General features: G+C 43.0%; 1 protein-coding gene across 4 annotated transcripts in view; it reads left to right on the forward strand.

Moving 5' to 3' along the window:
- The window catches only part of anos1b (anosmin 1b), a 220,051-nt gene that overhangs the window by 133,442 nt on the left and 66,597 nt on the right, over positions 1 to 20,012 (forward strand). For all 4 annotated transcript variants that reach the window (XM_078564075.1, XM_078564074.1, XM_078564076.1 and 1 more), the window contains one exon: positions 18,316 to 18,378. In XM_078564075.1, the coding sequence (XP_078420201.1) occupies positions 18,316 to 18,378 (63 nt within the window). The remainder of the gene's footprint in view (positions 1 to 18,315; positions 18,379 to 20,012) is intronic.

Raw genomic sequence — 20,012 nt, forward strand, 5'->3', positions numbered from 1 at the left:
AGGGCTTTGGATTACGAGCCCAGTAACATAACCACTATGCTGCATATCCCAAGATGGGTATATACATGAGCTCTGCATCTGAAAAAGGAAAAGATTATATTTTCAGACCAAGTTTTGATGCAAGATTTCAAATGTAATGTTTATTATCTTTCTCTTTCTCAATGTAGACAGACCTATATAGTTCCAACAGTTTCTGCTTTATTTCAGAATTTGAACAATTGCAATTTTTTATATCCAAGCTCTTGGAACAGCTGATATTTTCCTATGTTTAAAAACTCCACAAGGTACATTTTCATTCCATTGCAAACATGCCACCGGCTGCTGGATACTTTATGCTGCATTCAGGAGATTTCTTGTATTTATTCATATACATTTAAATTGAATTTTCCATGTTAGCAATTTCAGGCATTATTGCAGACCTGGATACAATGCACATCATTATTTATGGATTAATTAAAGGTTGTGAAAAATGCAGTAGAACAGATACCCAGCCAGTGTTGTGTTACAAATGATCCTTAGAGCCATTGCCCCCATTCTCTCTTAATCCAATTATTCTTTTCCTCATTTTTAAATTATTTTATTTCACTTTCTGTTCCTGATTTGAGTCTAATTCATCCTCCTCTTGCATTGTTCCTCTGCTTGTAACTCAATCCTTAAATCTAATTGGTTAAGAAGATAGACTGTTGTACCTTTCATTCATCAATGTCCCAGATGCCTTATTGCCTTGGCAATGCCATTTCCAGCTTGGACTTCCAGCATCTTAAAGGGAATTTTTTTTTGGAGCTGAAGGATGAGGTAAAATGTGTAACCAATGGGTGCAAGATGCTTTGCTCTGGCAAAATCTGAGCTGTAATGACACTCCAACATATAAATTACTTCAATAGGGTTGATGACTTTGATTTAATTTTTTTTTGTTCATAACCAATAACTTTTTAGTCAATTTTCTACATATCACATCCGCCCATCTTTATTTGGGCTTGAACCCGTTATTTCCTATTAAATATTAGCTGGTATTTCACAGGGGGATTTTTGAAAAATACAATATAATTTACAAGTGACATCATGATAATGAAAATAACCATCCCATTTCACCTCTGAACTTTAAAAACTCCATGCTGTGCCTTTTGACAGTTCATAAGTGCAGAATCCCAACATTCTCAAAAAAAAACATGCAAAGTTTTAGAAATTTGCACTGACAAGCCATTTATGCTAACTTTTGTGCTTTAAAACAATGTGCAAAACCTTTCAAGTCAGATGCTGCATTCCTTGGGGATTTTGGGAGAATTTAAAAAGGCCCTTGTTATGGCCACAGCCGGTGTTAATTCCTGCACAAACCAAATCCCAGAGGGAAACTTGGCTTAGAGGCCATAACCTTTTTTTGTATTCTGAAACTGTGAAGGAGGTGTAACAATCTCAGCAGTAAGAGGTCCAGTAATGCTTTTGGGATCTCAAAAATTAAAGTAAAAGTTTTATTAACAAAAAATAAAAGAAAACTTAAGCACACAAGATTACAGTCACACAATTAAGGATGTTCTTACAAAACATTCTCCCAAAAGCTCTTTACTTGGTCAAACCCAAAAGTAAACACCTTCTAGGCAATATTCCCTTATGGATGTCAAGTATGAAATGCAGTAATGTTACACAAGGCAAACTGCTGTGGCTTCACTAAAGGCGAACCACATGACCTTTACCCTCTTCCATTCTGTGGTGGAATCCACTTCAGAATAAAACTGCTTGCTGCAGCCCAAGACTTTTCTGGCTTGACTGGATGGGTGATTCAAACAGAACCCTCTCCCAGCCCAGAGCTCCAGCTATAGCTCAACAGCTCAAACAGCTCCAGCTATCTCCGCCTATCTCCAGTTCAACAGCTATATCCAGCTATCCACAGTAACTCTAATGTACCTTTTTTGTCCCTTTCATCTCCATACCATTGTTCTCACACCTCTTTGAAACTTAAACCCTTCCAAATATAAGATCTTTCATGTTTCCATTTTGTCTTTGCATTTGGGTCAATAAAATATAATATCCCTATTACTATTTACCTATGAAACTCCTACAACATGCAAATATGTTTCTATACACCTCTGACTCCCTTTTGATATTCAAACAAACTCTCAATTTATCTAAAAATGCAAATGTTAGATCTAACCTATTTACTTGTACCTCAAACTTAACACCTCTATCCTTTTTCATATTTCAAATCCCCCAGACAACCTGACTCCTATCAATATCTTGCCCAGCTTAATTAAATCACACACGCACAAACATACACTCACAAAGACACCCAGCCTTCTTTACAGAATAACACAATATTCCACCAAAATATTAAAAAGTAATATCCATTCTACAGCCCTATTGTGAAACAAATTGCACACTTTAGTCCCACAATTACCTGTTTTAGCTCAGGAGCTCCAAAATTTACCAGACTTAATAAGACACAGTATTACTGTAATGAACACTTTAATCGCAGAAAATGGTTCATCTTCAAGTATTAAGGACATCCTGGAAGAATTTGTGTTTTAAAAGTACTGTCCCTTAAAGGGTAAACGCAGGACTCTGATTGCCATTCCTGGAAAAAGCATCCTTTTACAAGAAAGGGTAATTAAGTAGTTCGGAAAAAAAAACTGTAAACCTCTTGGCCCTGCTAGACTGTGTACAAAGGGGGTCACATGGGTTTTATGGCTCTGAAAAAAAAACATGGGGGAATTTTGCATGCCTACGTGCTTGGCAGTGTGAGGCAATATGGTGAGAAGGCCAAAAATTGGTTTCACACCGCCGAGAAACCAGTTTGTGATCGTGCACTCAGCCCGTTGATGACGGGTCACGTTACCCACCATCGGATGTCAGGAACCTCATTGTAGTACACCTGAATGTTGTTATAAGCCTAGCCTGCTGAAATCGTTCCCCACACTGGATTGTCTACCCACCACGCCGACGTATTTCACAACTGCACATAAGTGACGTGCACCTGGCGAGCAGCCCTTCATTTGGGACTTCGAGGTTTGTTTGCCTATTTTGCAGTCATCAGCCCCGGGCTTCACAGACAGAATCACAGCACTCTTAAAGGGGCTCACAGGCAGGTCTCTACCTACCAAACCAGCCGTAAGGCAGGGGTGGCTTTGTACGGCTGCAGGGCTAGGGCTTGCTTTGGGAGTGGGAGGAGAAGTGGCGACGTGGTGCAGTGCACCTGGATCCAGTGTCGCAAGCGCTTCAATGACCTGTTGCGCTCAGGATGGGTGAATTCCATGTTGGCATTGGTAACTTAACCCAGCAGGTAGGCTTTCCCCCTGGTGCCCCCTCCCCCAAAATCTGAGTGTAGTGACTGCATTGAATCATAGACAGCATGTGTCCTTCGCTGGGTGGGCCAGCAGATATTGCCCATGCCGAGGTCACCCTGAGAGGGTGGTGAAGAGATGGGCTCTGCACCTGTAGCATGTGGTACACTGAGACCCACATTACTGCTTTGGGGGCAACCTGGAGGAACTGCACCTAGGCGCAGTGCTGGAACTCCAGGACATGTCAAAGTCAGGGTGATGGCATGCTGGGAGGGGAGCATCAAGGTGGTGCGGCACCGATCGATCTGCTGCCCTCTGTGCTCCACGTGCTTGCGCCTCCTTGCTATGGAAGGTTAGACCATGTGGTCCTGATGTAAGCAGCATTTGACCAAGGGGATGGGGGGGTGGGGACAGGCCTGGCATCTTTGTGTGAGTGTTCGGCAGCAGCAGGCTGAGAAGACACTGGAGCCCTGATATGTCCCACTCTGGTTGGGGTAGGCCATCCGCGAAGAGAGTCCAGGTATAATTACCACTAATCAATGCTCTTCTCTCCTTTTCAGGAGAAGAATGCACATAATGCCACTGAGCAGGTGAGGACTGGCGGAGGGCCAGCACAGGTAGCAATCCTCAGCCGTTTCGAGCAGGAGGCCCTAGATTTGGAGAGGTGCCATGCGCCCAGGTCCACCGGTGTCAGTGAGGCTGGGGTGCCATGGGCAGGTACATTTGCTCAGCAGTGAGGTCACCATTGTTCTCCCAGCAGCCATGACAGTGCTGAATGTTCAGTGATTGGAGTTTGCAACATGGCTTGACCATTGCTTATGGAAAGATGAGCACAAAATGATCCGGGGAAGGCTTTCTAGAGATGCGTTCGGACCAGCAAGCCCTCATATCGGCATTGACCTCAGCTGGTCAGTACCAATGTGGAAGATGGTCTGGGCACCACGTTTCCCAGCTCGGTGCCCATCCATCCATGGTAAGCAGGGAGGTCCGAAGCGACCTCACGTTGGTGCAGCAGCTGCCTGTTGTCTCTGCGGGCTCCTCTCAGGGTGCTCCGGATGAGGGCGGCAGCTCCTCCGCCCCTCTGCCAGTGACCATTGCATCTGGTGAGGCTGCGACGACTGGGGAGATGCCAGTTGCGGAACTGAACAGAGCGTCTGTAACCTGCTTGACACAAGTGTAGGCAGCTGATTGGGAGACACCGCAAAGATCACCCACTGACCCCTGGAAGGAGCCAGAGGCATAGAAGTTGAGGGCAGCTGTGACCTTTAGAGCCACTGGCATGGGGTGTCTGCCCACAGAGTTAGGGGAGATCTCAGGCCCAATAATCTGATAGATATAGTTGACTGTCTCCCTTGAGAGACGGAGCCTCCTTCGACACTGCACCTCAGACATATTGAGGTAGCGGCTTCGCTGCCTGTATACCCTGGCAGCAGGATAGTGGCATCTTCTGTGGCCCCTTCTGCCTTGGACTACCTCTTGGCCCTGCACCACTTGTGCCTGCGCCTGACCTCCCAAAGGTGGCTCCCCTGGAGGCTAAATGTGCACTCATGGCCTCCTCCCCCTTCTAGCTCTCCCTTCCTCCTCAGAGGAGGTGCCTCCAGCGGAGAGTTCAGCTCCCGTTCCCAGGCTAAGGGAAGGCTTCCTGAAACATGCAGGCCCAAAAAAGATTCCTCACTGCAGAGTGCTGACCTGAAGGTTGTGAGTCCAGACCAAGCAGCTGGTATGCGTTTTGAAGTGTTGTGCATCACACAGGCAAGTATCAGTAACTTTGAAACATCAATATTTGACAGAGCACATTCGCGACCCCACATATCCCACCCGTGGATGAGGTTTATACAAATGTGTCCTACTCACCTGCCCGTTGTGCCCGTGCACCGACCTGACGATTGCATGGGTGCTGAAACACCGCAGTCGATTGGTGCCTCAAGGGCCTTAAGTGGCCCGTTACTTAATGGCGGGCGTGCATCGGAGAGCATCGCGCACCCGCCCAACAAAATAGCGCGATGGCGCGCGGTGAAGTCGGGAAGCTCACCCGACGTCACTGCACGTCAATTATGTGCGTGCATGCGGGTCCCGCCCCCACACACCGTTGGGAAAATTCTGCCCTTGATATACATTTTACCTCAAAGCTTTTAAAATCTGTAGTCTTAGGCGACAGGTAGGCACAGCAGTTTGAAACAATCAGAACTGGTCAGACAGATAGTACCACCTGACAATTACACAGCAATAAAACTTCTGATTGACAGGTCAAAGGCAAAGTTGGATTCACAATCATTTGCTAGGTATAGTCTAACTCTCCCAGTAGCCAATTTGACATTTAAACAACCTTGAGTTTAAGTTGTGTCTTCTGGTTTCAGGAATTGACAGCACCAGGAAATTTGCTCACACCATAATGACACCTAACCAAGTTTGCCTTTCACAGGAAAATGAATCCTCAGGCAATTATCTTGTACATATGTTAATTTATTTTTGGGTTTTTTTGTCAAGAACCTCATCGTAAACTCTTAAAGTGGCACTACACTTTGAGCATATACATCAAACAAATTTCGAATCTCCTTGTTATGTCTAGGTGTTGGTCTTGGTTCTGTGGTTCAAAACCCACCCCAAGGGCAGAATCATCCTAGAATTGCATAAAGTGCGATAGCGGGCGGGAAAGAAGTCGTTTTACCAGAACAGCCCTCACCCTGCAGTCTCTTCCCTTGCCTGAGGCCACTTCTCCCCCTTCCCCAAGCAAGCTCTAGCTCTGCAGCCATTGAAAAGCCAGCCTTATGCTGATCTGGTAGGTAGAGACCAGCTCGTGGACACCCCTGCTAAAAGCAATGTGGTGCTGCCTGCAAAACCTGGCACTGATGACAGCTAGTGCTGCCCGAAGCAAGGTAGCTAAACAAACCTCGAAAGTCCCGAGCAAAGTGCAGCCCGCCAGGTGCACATAGCTTATGTACAGTTGTGGAACACATCGATATGCAATCACGCTGACCTGTCCAGATGATCCAGCGTCGAGGGATGATTCCGGCGAGCAGGGCTTATAATGAGATGCTAAAGTATTGAAATTAAGTCCCTGACATGCGGAGGCGGGAAATGCAGTCTGCCATTGACGGGTGGAGTGGACGATCACAAACTGGTTCCACAATGGCGTCAAACCGATTTTTGGCTGTCTCACCCCGCATGCCATGACGCCTGATGCCAATGCAGGACTTAAAACACATAATCTAGGCTAATGTCAGTCAAGTCTTGAGAAAGCGCAGTCTTTTGGATGGGACGTTAAACCGGGGCCCTATCTACCCTCTCAGATGGACCTAAAAGATCCCATGGCTTTATTCAAAAAGAGCTGTGGAGTTCTTATGGTGTCCATCACTAGCATTATTAAAATACATTATCTGATCATTTATCTCATTTCCTATTTATGAAACCTTTATGCGCACAAATTGGACGTCTGTTATGTTGAAGGGTCATTCGGACTCGAAACGTTAACTGTGCTCCTCTCCACAGATGCTGCCAGACCTGCTGAGTTTTTCCAGGTATTTTTGTTTTTGTTTTGGATTTCCAGCATCCGCAGTTTTTTGCTTTTATTCTTATCATCTGCCCTGGTATGCGTCCTGCTCACACTCTCTCCATCTGTCTTTATGCAGAACAAGATCGTACACAATTGCAGGGAGAGGTTTACACATTCTGTGTAGCCTCAATGGTGAAATTGATAGGTGACACTTGTGCCAAGGCAGCTAAGGACATTCCGCAGATGAGCATCTAATCAGAGATGACTCAATCCTCTGTGTTACTTTCTGCTCTATCACATTAACATCTGGCACTCTCAGTTAGGGATACTGGCCTGCTTTTATCCTCACTTTACTATACATGTGGACTACCTGAAGATGACAACGTTAAACCACTTGCGTGTCAGACATTAAAATGCCTCTTCTTTAAGACACACATTGTGCCCTCATGACCAGCTCTGGCCATTGCAAACTCCAAAATGCTCAGACACCATGAGGCCCTCAAGGTGACAAGTCATTGCTAATAAACAGAACACTTCGGCTTCAGTACATCCTTGCACCTCCCCTCAACATTGTCTAAAGCTATGAAGTGTGTTTCCACAGCATGTTCAAAGGCTCTATTGACTACCAAAAATCACCATTTGCAATAAGCATCACATGTCTTGGGGAGCGTTTAGGTGATGGGACACACACGGTGCATCCCAACATTGTGTCAAGAGCCTTGTGGCTGCAATCCAGCCAGTTACAGGTTGAGAAACGATCAAGGTTGTAGGCTCGAGTGCCAGGACAATGATGTGGCTGAGAGGGGCAGAGCTTCGGCGCCTTGAGGCTGCAGGATGCTCCCACTTATTGGTGAGCTTAGCAGATGTACACTTTGAGGTGGATGCGCCTATGCCCCGTGTAGACCTCACCCCTCCCCATCTTGAGGCCAATGCACAGTTAAATATATACCCACCCACACCTTCCTAATCCTCCACAATACCTTTGCCCCATCTGTAGGCTGCAGATGCCACCCCTGACAGAGTGTGCCGTATGTGGCCTAAGCCGATGGCAGAAACCCCATGGACCGAGGCACGTGATGCTACAACCAGGCCCTGCACACAACATGCTGGGCACTACTGAGACTGGACTGACATGCCCTCCCCCTCCCTGGAATGGAACAAGGACAGTCTTTGTAAAAGTAAATTGAAACGCTTCTTCCCTCAGCGCTCCTCCTATTCTGGCCCCAATAGGCTTCTCTCGTTTGGTAACATACTCTCTCTCCATCCTGGCGTTGAGGACATAAAACTGCACCACCACACCCCCCCCACCCCCCCCAGAGATGAGTGCAACTTTCCTCACTGTTACCACCCCCTCCCCCCCCAGTGGAGCCCTTTGCAGCCCCTTCCCATGCCTCAGGCCAGTTTCCCCCCCTTCCCCAGTGGAGCCCTAACCCTGAAGCCTATTAAAAGATACCTCTGCCTTACTGCTGATCTGGTAGGTGGACACTTGCCTGTGACAGCACCCGGAAAGCGATGTGGCGCTGATTACTGCAAGCATTGCACGATGCAAGTTAGGCGAACGAACCTCAAAGTCACGAGCGACGGGCCGGGTGCATGTTGCCTATACACTGTTGTGAAACACGTCGTTCTAATTGCAATGCCGACGTGCCCTGATGATCCAGTGTGGGGGGGATGATTCCAGTGAGCAGTCCTTATAATGAGCTGCAATTATATTGAAGTGACGCTCCCGACTTGCTGCAAACGGGAAACGTGGCCCGTCATTGAAGGCTGCAGCGCTCAATCGCGGGTAAAAGCGATTTTTGGCCTTCTCACGATATTTTCCTCTCCCGCCTGCCATGACACCTGCCGCAGGAGGGAGCAGAAAATCCTGGCTTACATTTCAAAAGTAATTCATTGTCAGTGAAATACTTTGAGCTGTCCTGGAGGTATGCAATATTCTATATAAAATGTATGTTGTTTCTTCTTTCTTTTCAAATATATTCAGATTAACACCAAGTATTCTCCTATTTTACGTAGAAGAAGGGAAACTTGATGGTCACCTGACTTGATTTGTGTTCAGTTGCAGAGTGGCACAAGTAGGCTGCCAAATTTCTTTAGCTGGAGGAAGGTGATTGAGGCATGAAAGTGTTGTCTTTTTAAAAAGCACTGATGAAGTTCTGTATCACACAGCTTTTGCTAATAGTGAATGTAACTAATAGTTGAATTACATCAGGTGGTAGAGGAGGGATGTTATGATCAGTCTGCCGTTAAGTTTTACTACATTTTAAATGCACATTTTTCATCTCTAGATGAGAAGCACTGAATTGGTATCAAGGGGGGAATTTTTGTTACTCAGACGGGTAGCTTGAGTCAGGAAGTTTCCCGACTTGGCAGACCAGCCTTGCTTTAAAGTGCCCCGTTACACTGAATTTTCGGCCTAGCAAGGTGGGGCAGGATAGAGTCGGGACCACTGATCCCAGAAGCATGGTGGCACGGGTGCGGATGAGTGTAGAGGCAGGCTGATTAGAAGGCCTGCCTTGGTTCTCTGAAACATTGTCCCAGTTGTTTTAGAAGCTGTTAGGCTCTCTAGCCCTCACCCCTCACGCCCTCTCAAACCTCGACACCCACTCCCCATGCCCTTCCATACCATCTTCATTCCCCCATGCCACCTCCATAGTCACTCACACAGTATCCACTATGGACAGACCTCAGGAGCCATGTGGAGATGGAAAAAAATAAACTTCTAACAATCTAATAGAGCTCTCCCTCATACACGCTAGTAACTGAAAAAACTTTCATTTTAAATCCCCTCAAATGTTCAATGTTATAAAAACAAACAAGCTTCTATTCAGTAACCACATGAAAGACAGATAATCATTTAATAAGCTCTTTAGACTGTCACTCAAAATGGGAATTCATTCCTCCTGCTAAGATAAATGCTTTTGTAGTTTTTGAAACTCAGACGAGCATTCATAATGACCTCTGCTGCAATAAAACCCTTGGGAAATATGAACAAATGGAAAAGGTTTTTTCTAATCTACACCAAATGGCCTGTCAATCAAAGCAGTCCAGCAGAGGGTGTTTTTTTAACTCTAACTCATAACTTCAGCCTGTTTTTTCCATGTTTAAAGGACTAGGAATTTAGAATACTTCATATCATGACACTTTAACCGGCCTTATCTGCTCTTCAAGATTGTTAATATCTCATCCATAAATTCATGACCCCCACTCTATTGGTTAAGGCCCTTGAAATGACAAAAAAAAGGGGTCTGTTTGAACTCATCACTCATTTCAAATGGCCTTGCTGAGTTCGGGTTTCCTGCCCATGCAATTCACATCCTGCCCCTTCCCCCTGCCGCCAAAAATGAAATCTGCCTGAAATGGGATTGGGTCTTCCACATCCAGGTCCCGCCTGCAATTTTTGAAGGCCTCTGCCATCGGCTGGAATCCAGTCCCTGGTGTGTTTTGTGGATTATTTGAGGAGGGGCCATTAGGTCACAAGCGTATGCTCATCAGACCTGCAGTTTCATGAAGAATTATGTGTACACTCAAACCAGATAACACATGAGGATGATTGATGTCCTAGCCATTTGACTTGGAAAGATTTATCCAAATTAATGCTTAGATGGATATTTCTGTAGTTGATGTGCAATGCTTTTTATCTTGATGTTACATAAACAGTTTCAAAAGTATAAATCAATTTCCTGTGACATGCACTAACGAGAACATATGGTCACCCTCTTGCCTATTGCTGCTCACTTTGAATAGCTGTTTCTACTTCTGTCTGTCCTCCTTTACTTCTGCCTCTACTGTTTCTGCCTCTATTCTTTTGTTTTGGCTTCTTTCCCTGTCATCTTCTGCTTCGTTTTCTGCCTTTTTCTTATTCCTTACAGGTGGATGGTGTGGATGAGAAAGTATCAACCAATGGCAATGGTTTGTGAACAGGATTGTGCAAAAGATTTAACCAAAGTGGTTTACTTTTCATTCCTTTCCCATCACTCATGCTTCCTCCCGCCTCTCATTCTCCCCCCCCCCCCCCCCCCTTCCCTATTCTTCCTCCCTTTACTCTTCTCTTCGAATTGCCTTTTCAAAGAAATTATTAGCCATAGTGTGAGTGCAGGGAATTGGAGGTAACCTTGTGACATTTGATAATTGGCTGGGAGATAGGAGACAAAGAGTAAGGATAAATGGAATGGATTCTTCTTGGCTAGAGGTGGCAAGTGGTGTTCCCCAGGAATCTGTACTGTGGTCTCAGCTTTTCGCCATATATATCAAGAATGAAGGAGTAGAGAGTTGTACATGCAAGTCTGCAAATGATACTAAGTTAGGAGGCATAATAAGCCATATAGATAGGAGCAGGACGTTACAAAGTGACATAGATGATTAAGTAAGTGAACAAAAGTTTTGCAGATGAAGTTCAACGGGGAGAAAGGTGAGTTAATCCACTTTGGATCCAAGAAAGACAAATCTGAATATTTTCCTCATGGGGAGAGAATCAGAACTGTGGGAAAGGTAATTCAGTGTTCAAGTGCAATCACTGAAAGCTAGTAGACAGGTACAAAACGTAATCAAAAATGCTAATAGAACATTGGCATTTATCTCAAGGGGTCTGAGATCCAACATGGAGAAAGTTATGCTTCAGTTGCTCATGCTATTGGTCAGACCTCACCTGGTGTACTGTGTTCAGTTTAGAGCACTGGACCTTAGGAAGGATGCATTAGTCTTAGAAAGAATATTGCTTGCATCTTTTTCTTGAACCACTGTAGTCTGTGTGGTGTATGCTCTCCCACAATGATATTAGGTAGGGAGATCCAGGACTTTGAAAATTGAATGACGATATATGCCCAAATCAGGATGATGTGTTATTGGGAAGGACCTTGAAGGTCATGGTGTAACCTGGGTCTGCTGTTTTTGTCTATCAAGATTGTGGGGGTCAGGGTTTGAGAGATACTGCTGAAGAAGCCTTGGCAAGTTACTGTAGTGCATCTCAAAGATGGTAACACTGCATCCACAGAATGTCATTGGTGATGGGGATGGATGTTTAAGCTTATGGGATAAGTTTGTGGTCGGCTAGTTTTGTCCAGATTGGTCATGCTTCAGTCTCTTTTGTGCAGAGTAACCAATCTCAGCCAGGATGCCTTTTGCAATCCAATGCAGAAGGAGGAGAAGAAGATATGAGGAAAAGACTGCATGAGTTCCTCCAGCTTTCCCTCTTCTTTCTACTACTCCCCTTTACTTCATGAAACCATTCAAACTGAAAGGAAAACGGCTTACATTTATACCGCACTTGATCTCTCAGAAACATGCAATAAGTTACTTCAAAGTGCAGTGACTGTTATTTATATAAACTGGGTTGCAATTCATTTCACCTATGACAGTTACAGCTGACAGAAGAGATTTCTGTCCCATTGATCTTAGCTAAATGGCTGTGAAAGGCAAACATGCATACTTTGTAGAACTATGAAGAACATGGCATCATAGCAATAACTGGTATGAAATATTGCATAAACACAAGACAGCAGATTCTCCCGATCTATCTCTATGCTGTCTATGAATTGCCAGGTTCTGCAATAGATGAGTCTAAGATCAAGGGCAAAACATGGAATTAATCTTAATTAGTGTCAAGTGTGTATTATTAAATGGTGAGTAGAAAAATGAATTGGAAGATGATGCTGTTCAGAGGCACATCTATTAACCTTGCTGCTTCTAAATTAATTTTACTTTGCTTTTGTGTTTTTTGTCTTCCAACTTATCTTCTTCATGTAACGCACACCATGTTCGCTCTCTATTTGAAACATTGGGCCTGGTGACTGTGGACTTCTATTAGTTTATTTTTTTAATTCATTCACAGGATGTGGGTTTCGCTGGCTGGGCCAGCATGTATTGCCCATCCCTAGTTGCCCTTGAGAAGGTGTTGGTGAGCTGCCTTCTTGAACCACTGCAGTCCATGTGGTGTAGGTACACCCACAGTGCTGTTAGGAAGGGAGTTCCAGGAATTTGATCCAGCGACAATGATGGAATGGCGATATATTTCCAAGTCAGGATGGTGAGTGACTTGGAGGGGAACTTCCAGGTGATGGTGTTCCCATCTGTCTGCTGCCCTTGTCCTTCTAGGTGGTAGTGGTCATGGGTTTGGGAGGTGCTGTCTAAGGATCCATGGTGAATTCCTGCAGTGCATCTTGTAGATGGTACACACTGCTGCTACTGTGCATTGGTGGTGGAGGGAGTGAATGTTTGTGGATGTGGTGCCAATCAAGGAGGCTGCTTTGTCCTGAATGGTGTCAAGCTTCTTGAGTGTTTTTGGAGCCACACTCATCCAGGCAATTGGAGAGTATTCCATCACACTCCTGACTTGTGCCTTGTAAATGGTGGACAGGCTTTGGGGAGTCAGGAAGTGAGTTACTTGCTGCAGAATTCCCAGCCTCTGACCTGCTGTTTTGGCCACAATATTTATATGGCTGATCCAGTTCAATTTCTGGTCAATGTTAATCCCCAGGATATTGATGGTGGGGGATTCAGTAATGGTAATGCTGTTAAATGTCAAGTGGAGATGGTTGGATTCTCTCTTGTTGGAGATGGTCATTGCCTGGCACCTATGTGGTGTGAATGTTACTTGCCACCTGTCAGCCCAAGCCTGGATATTGTCCAGGTCCTGCCGCATTTGGACATGGACTGCTTCAGTATCTGAGGAGTGGCAAATGGTGCTGAACATTGTGCAATCATCAGCGAACATCCCCTCTCCTGACCTTATTCTAGCCTTGTACAATGGTATCCATCAAAAATATGTAATTTGCCCAAAACTGCAATAGGCTTTATCCTTCTTAAGGCTGAATGCCTATTTGATGCCCCTTTTCCAAGATGGGTTTGTCCTGAGACACTCAAGAACATAGAAACAGAGTGGGGCAACTAGCCCCTAGAGCCTGTTCCACCAGCATTCAATGAGATTACAGCTGATCTGCAACATAATCCATGTCCCATACCCCTTAATACTTTTGAACGACAAAAATCTATCAACCTCAGATTTAAAATTTACAATTGATCTAGCAGCAATTGCCATTTGCAAAACAGAGTTCCAAACTTCTACCATTCTTTGTAGAAGTGTGCCCTAATTTCAGCCCTGAAGAGCCGGCCTCTGATTTTTGGATTATGACTCCTAGTCCAAGTCACCCCAACCAACAGAAATAGTTTCTCTCGGACTACCCCATCTGTTCCTCTGAACATCATGGCCTGAATTTTACCCGCATCAGGCAGGCTCGGCGGGAGCGGACGGGGGTGGTCGGGGATCGCGATTGGCACCATACCACGATTTCACGTGGGCGGACCATTTAAGGCCCGCCCTCCATGGGTTGCGAGCCGTAGTGCCACCTGTGCAGGCGGGGGGAGGAGGGAGAGTCGAGTCTAGCGCGTAGTTTGCGCATGCACGCGAAAGAGTGCGTCAATCTCCCTGAGGCGCGGAGCTGCCTCAGAGAAATTGAAGCACTTTTTGAAAAAATTAATAAATGCAACAAAAATTCAATGAAACATGTCCCTTCATGTGACTGTGTCACATGAGATGGGACATGCTTTTAATTTCAAAATAAAATTTTTATTTAATTTGTAATAGCTTTAGGAAACCTCATCCCGCATAACTTCAACTTAATTACCTTGTTAATGGCCTTAATGGGCCTTTCAATTATCAGTGGGTGCGCTGCTGACCCCGCCATGCTCCCACCGAACGAAATACTGCAATGGTGCGCGGTGATGTCGGGACGCACACCCAATGTCATCACGTGTCATTTTACGCTCCGGCATGTCGGGCGTGTGCCCGCACGCTGAAGGTAAAATTCTGGCCCATGAAAACTTAGATCAACTGACCTCTTAAATTTCTGAATTCCAGGGTATACAATGCATGTTTGTGTAATCCATCCTCATAGTTTAGTGCCTGGAGTCCAATCCTTGGTAAATCTATGCTGCACTCCCTCCAAGTCAATGGGCTGGATATTTGTGATTTTACGCTCCTGCATAACAAGATGCAGATTGAGCTGCAGTAATCATCTACATAATGTATGTCACCATGCACTGTCTTTAATAAATCATGGGAATAATAGAATTATGATTTTAAAAAATGTACCGCAAAATCTATCCTCAATACCCTAAATAGAGAACAATTTTAATAAACGCATCCTGCTTCCACACGAGCAACATTACTCAGGTCTCCTGTGCCCATTGAGAATTGTTCCTATTGAGATGAGAGAACTGTTGTGTATGTATTTCACTAGTTCTATGTTGTCAAAGATTTCTTTGTCAGATAAATCGACATTTTGAATCTCAAATATGTTTGTTTAATTGTAGCACTTCATTCCCTGCATTATATTTTCTTATCTGAGCTGATTCTGAGTTGGTTACATATCGTCAACACGCTTCTAGGAAGTGGCTGATTGCTAAGGAAAATCTTGGTGAGAGGGAAGGCTATGACTTATTTCTTTTTAAGGTTGTGAGCAGTACCACAGAGCATGACAGTGGTCTCCTTTCTTCCACAGAGTTGTAGAATGGTTTTTAACCCATAATTTTGCCATGCATCAGTTCTGAATATTTACGTTATTAAGAAGGCAACAAATAAAGGTCAGTCAGCACACTGCTTAAACTGCTGTTGAGCATACCCCAGCAGCTGGGCATTGTGCACTAATGAGGGCCGCTCAACTGCCCAGCATCTTGGATGGTGATTGAACGTGGACCTAGAGAATAGTATAAATTGTGATCCATCAAATGGAAGTTGAGTTTTTTACACTGAACCAGGTGTTGCAGTTAAAAGTGAGAACGTTGAATTAAATGATTCCTTTGATTAAGGAATAAAGCTACCAAATAGGGTGAAGGCAAATTTATTTACAAAAAAAATGAATTCTGAGGTTCTTATGAATGGACTCCTGCGTAACAAGATGCAGATTAAAACTGCAGTAATTATTTACATAATGTATGCCATAATGCACTGTCTTCAATAAATCATGGGAATAATAGAATTATGATTTAAAAAATGTACCTCAAAATCTATCCTCAACACCCAAAGTAGAATTTTCACCAGAGAACAATTTTAATAAACGCATCCTGCTCCCACACGAGCAACGTTACTCAGGCCTCCTGTGCCCATTGAGAATCAGTGTATCAAATGCAGGATAGTTTCCATAACTGTTAAAGTTGTTGTATCTTTTTGGGACAGTTGCTAAGGTCAGTTCATTTCTTGCATAGCCCTAGATGGTCTCTGCCAGTATCCATTCTGGGGTCCAGGTCCCACTGCGTAAGACTATCTAACTAAAAATCTTTGAAAACAGTTTGATAACCTATATTTTTAATTCTGTTTTCCTATTATTTTTTAAATTCTCGCTTTTCATTTAAAGCTCATTTTCCAAAACCCATTGAAAACCTGAATATCTGGAATATTTCAATGACATCTTTAAATTACCAAAAGTAGATTCCTAAGGCATAGAGAATCAGCCATAAGTGAGTTACAGTTTGGCCCCTATGTATAAAGCCCCTTATTCAGTATACATTTTCTAAAAACTAATTTTACCAGATTTGTTTTTGTGACTTTATAGTTGTTCAGGTACAGAAAGTATCTGCAGTTCTCATGCCACATATGCATTTTAGGAATACTGAAAACCATGTTGCTGAATGCAATATTCCACTTATAATTGAGACCACTGTAAATTTGTTGCTTGTGAATGATACAATGAGGTTCAGAATTTGTCCTTCATGACTGGCACTTAGATGGGTCCAAACTGCTCCATTGAAACTCTCAAGTTCATGAGCGGCCTGAAGATGCCCCAACACTCACTACAGGTCTATTTTAGTGTGCAAGAACTGTTCCTTTAATTAATTCTGATGCTCGGTGGGACAGAATTGCAATCTTCTGAGTAAAGTTAAATTACTATTTGTTTGGAAAGTTTCTGTAAATTGGTAGTGATTTGTAAATCCCCAGTTCTGCACTTGAGAAGAATGCAGATTATCAGGGTCTGAAATCCAGCAGGAAATCATTGATTCTTTTTCTCCTTTCTTTACACTTCTAAATATTTAAATTGTGTTGGATATGAATCAGATGTAATATTTTTATATATGCAACCAAATGTCCTGAGATGTTATTCATAGAGGTGTTATGCAATGTAATGCATGTGTGTCATTGCACTGCAGAGATGCATTTGCATTTAATTTGGCCTATCCCTTTAAGGTAAAGTAATTTCATTCGATGCCTATATAGGACATTTGGAGGTCAATTGAGGGTTAATTGCTGTTGTTGAACGAAGTTTACAGATTGGCAGTTACTTGAAAATTTCCAGTACCAGATCAGAAGAAACCGTAATGAAATAACTTTTTTTTTGTTTCTATACTTTGACACTATCTAATTCCCAAAGTGGGTATGTCTTGTGCTGATGCTTGCAGGGTCTGGAATGTTTAGTGTGAAGTAACTATTTCCTACTTCTCCTTGGTGCCAGCTCCCTCACCTTGCCTGCACAAAGCGAATATGATTTAACATGCCTGTTTGGCAGAAGTAATCATATATTTGTGTTGTATTTTGTTTAAAACTGCAAGTGATATGTGGGAAAGTAGTTTATTGTGTTGTGTTCATTGAATAAATTTTGTATTCCACACACACAAAACACACATACATGTCACATACATGTCACATACATGTATTATGGGAAACATTTGATAAAATACTAATGACTCACAAGCAAGTAATCCCTGTCTGTACAAAATTACCAAGTTTAGAAATTTATCATTTATTTGATGATATTTTAATTTATCGTTTCCACTTGGTGTTAAGGTACATATTTAGAACTTTATTGCAGGTTCTCTTAGAAATAGCTTTGTTAGTTAGATTCTTTCACACTTTTTAAATCCAGAGATCCTAAGGCTGATTAAGATGGATCCTTGTGTTACTAGATTATAATAATTTTAGACTTCATTTTCTTTTGATGGGCAGTTTTCAGTTGATCCGTTTAATAAAAGCTAGATACATGGCGGATGGTCTAGATAATACATATCAGATATCCATCTTAATACAACTTTGAAAATTTAGTTCAAAAGGTCGTTTGCAACAAAATAACTCAAACTGTCATTCAATAACTCAAAACATATTGTAAAGAATAAACTAGCTAATGAGAAGAAAACTAGTGGGTTAACTCACTTTGAACATGTGAAAAAAATGAACACTGTGTTCACCAGAGGTGGAATTACTCTCAACTCTCACTGTTCAAATTGTATTAGCTTGTTGACTTGTTTATAAACAAACTACGCCTGATTCATATGATCTATGTGCACAGAATTGGGTATTATAATTGTGACAAACAGGAATACTGTTAGATAGAGGCAGACATGTGTGTGTTATATTACATATGGGTATTTATAACTAGCTTGGGGATTAATTTAAAGGTTATAATGCCATCTAGGCTGTTCTACCGGCATCATAAACTATTGTTGCAATGAAGTACTAATATGAGTTGGGTAGAAATTAAGGGGAAAAAAATGATAAAAGTGGAAATTAATTGTAATGCAATTACTGTGCTGTTGGGCTAATTTTGTTTTCCTTCTTTTTAGTGCCTACAGCCTTGCAGAGAGTTGTGGGACACCAATAAAAACCAGTGCCAGCGACAGTGTGAGGTAGGAGAACATTTGATAGAGAATGGTTAATGGTTACTTTGATTGAATTTCATTTGCTCAGAGTTAATTGCATCTTTATGTTGCTTTCATTACAAATCCCATCACAGTAGTTTGTGAAATTCTGCAATTGTTTCTGACCTGTACCAGGATGACAAACCCCTTTTTACTTAGGTAAGTTACAAGAAGATAAAAAGTAGTTTAAAACTCCCAAACACAATTTTTATTTTTAATCTATACTTGATGATCTCCAATGTAGTCGAAAGCAGGAAATCAAGACCAAGTGCAGTATATAGGTTATGCAGGGTCAGAGAGTTAGGGTAAAATTGGTCTTGGCTGATAGAGGAAAGCAATGGAGAGCTGAGATGGACAAAAGAAGGAGGAAAAGGGCAAGAAACAGGGGAAAGAGGATGGGATAGAAGAAGGAGCATAGGGAATGGAGAACACAGAGGCGAAGGGGAGAACAATGAGGGAAAAGAACAAGCAATAAAGCTTCTGAGGAGAATGAGTTCAAATGGCCAAAATGGTGCTCCAAAGGAGAGGTTAACAATGATAGTGGGGCGGTGCTATTAGATGCTAAGTGCAGAGGGGCCAAATGCAGGAGGGCTGTTGAGCACACAAGGGAGGCCAATCAAGGCATGAAGCTGCACAAAAATATTCTGCTGAGGTGAGGAATCATCATTACTGAATAGCACATGCAGATTTTCTGCTTCTGTAGTTATTCCTACGTTATAAAGTTTCGCTTTCTAATCTGAGTTCCACCTAAGGTAATGCCTCTGTTTTTCAGGGTCCCAGACAACAGTTTCATGGAGCTGGGGGTGGTGGTGGAGAGTTGGGGGGAGCTTAAATAGTTGAATGGGGTTTGCAGGAGAGGCAAGCCTCCTCAGATCAAAGATTGGGCCAACGGAGCTAGCATGCTGCAGACCTTTTAGGCTGGAAGATTCAAAGTAACCAATAAATAGAGGGAATTTAGATAACCACAAACTAAGCTAATATTCAGATCATTTTTCCCCTCAACATCCCCACCCTTGTCCCCGATGCCAACTTAGCTTTGAAAAACAATAGAAAAGCAGTGCCGTAGTTACACCTAATGGTCAGGGTGTGCAATTACATGGACATTTGTTTAGTCAGGGTGGGGTTGTAGATTTACTTCTGGTAAGTAGTGTCACGCATGTTCTGGTCAATGCAGTTACCTCTTGCACTGCCACCTACAGGCATAATCAGTATTGCTTGTAATGTTGTGATCCACCTTTCACTGAGAAAAAAGTCTTCATTTAAAACTGGTAGTAAGGCAGAGAATGAGATTGCCAAATTTCCCTTTGGCTACATCCACCACAGAGGTGTTTACTAAATATCAATTTTTTCAAATCAAAGAATTTCCCTTTCAGCTGAATTTCTTTCTTTAGAAGCATAAACCTTCTACTTACAGAGTTAAAAAGAGGCAGTTTTATTCTAGAGATCATGGGGGGAAAAGGTGGGAAAACTTTCCAATAAACAAGTTTGAGGGAATGTTTGCAGCTTAAACATCAATATTTCACATATCAATTTCTGAATATCTCAGGAACGAATATATTCATAGCCTTTATGGATCATGGGAAGCAAGCTTATGGCTGCAGTATTTTACTGATTAGAGAAAG

The sequence above is a fragment of the Cetorhinus maximus genome, chromosome 19 (genome assembly GCF_964194155.1).
Source record: "Cetorhinus maximus chromosome 19, sCetMax3.hap1.1, whole genome shotgun sequence".
NCBI classification, from domain to species: domain Eukaryota; kingdom Metazoa; phylum Chordata; class Chondrichthyes; order Lamniformes; family Cetorhinidae; genus Cetorhinus; species Cetorhinus maximus.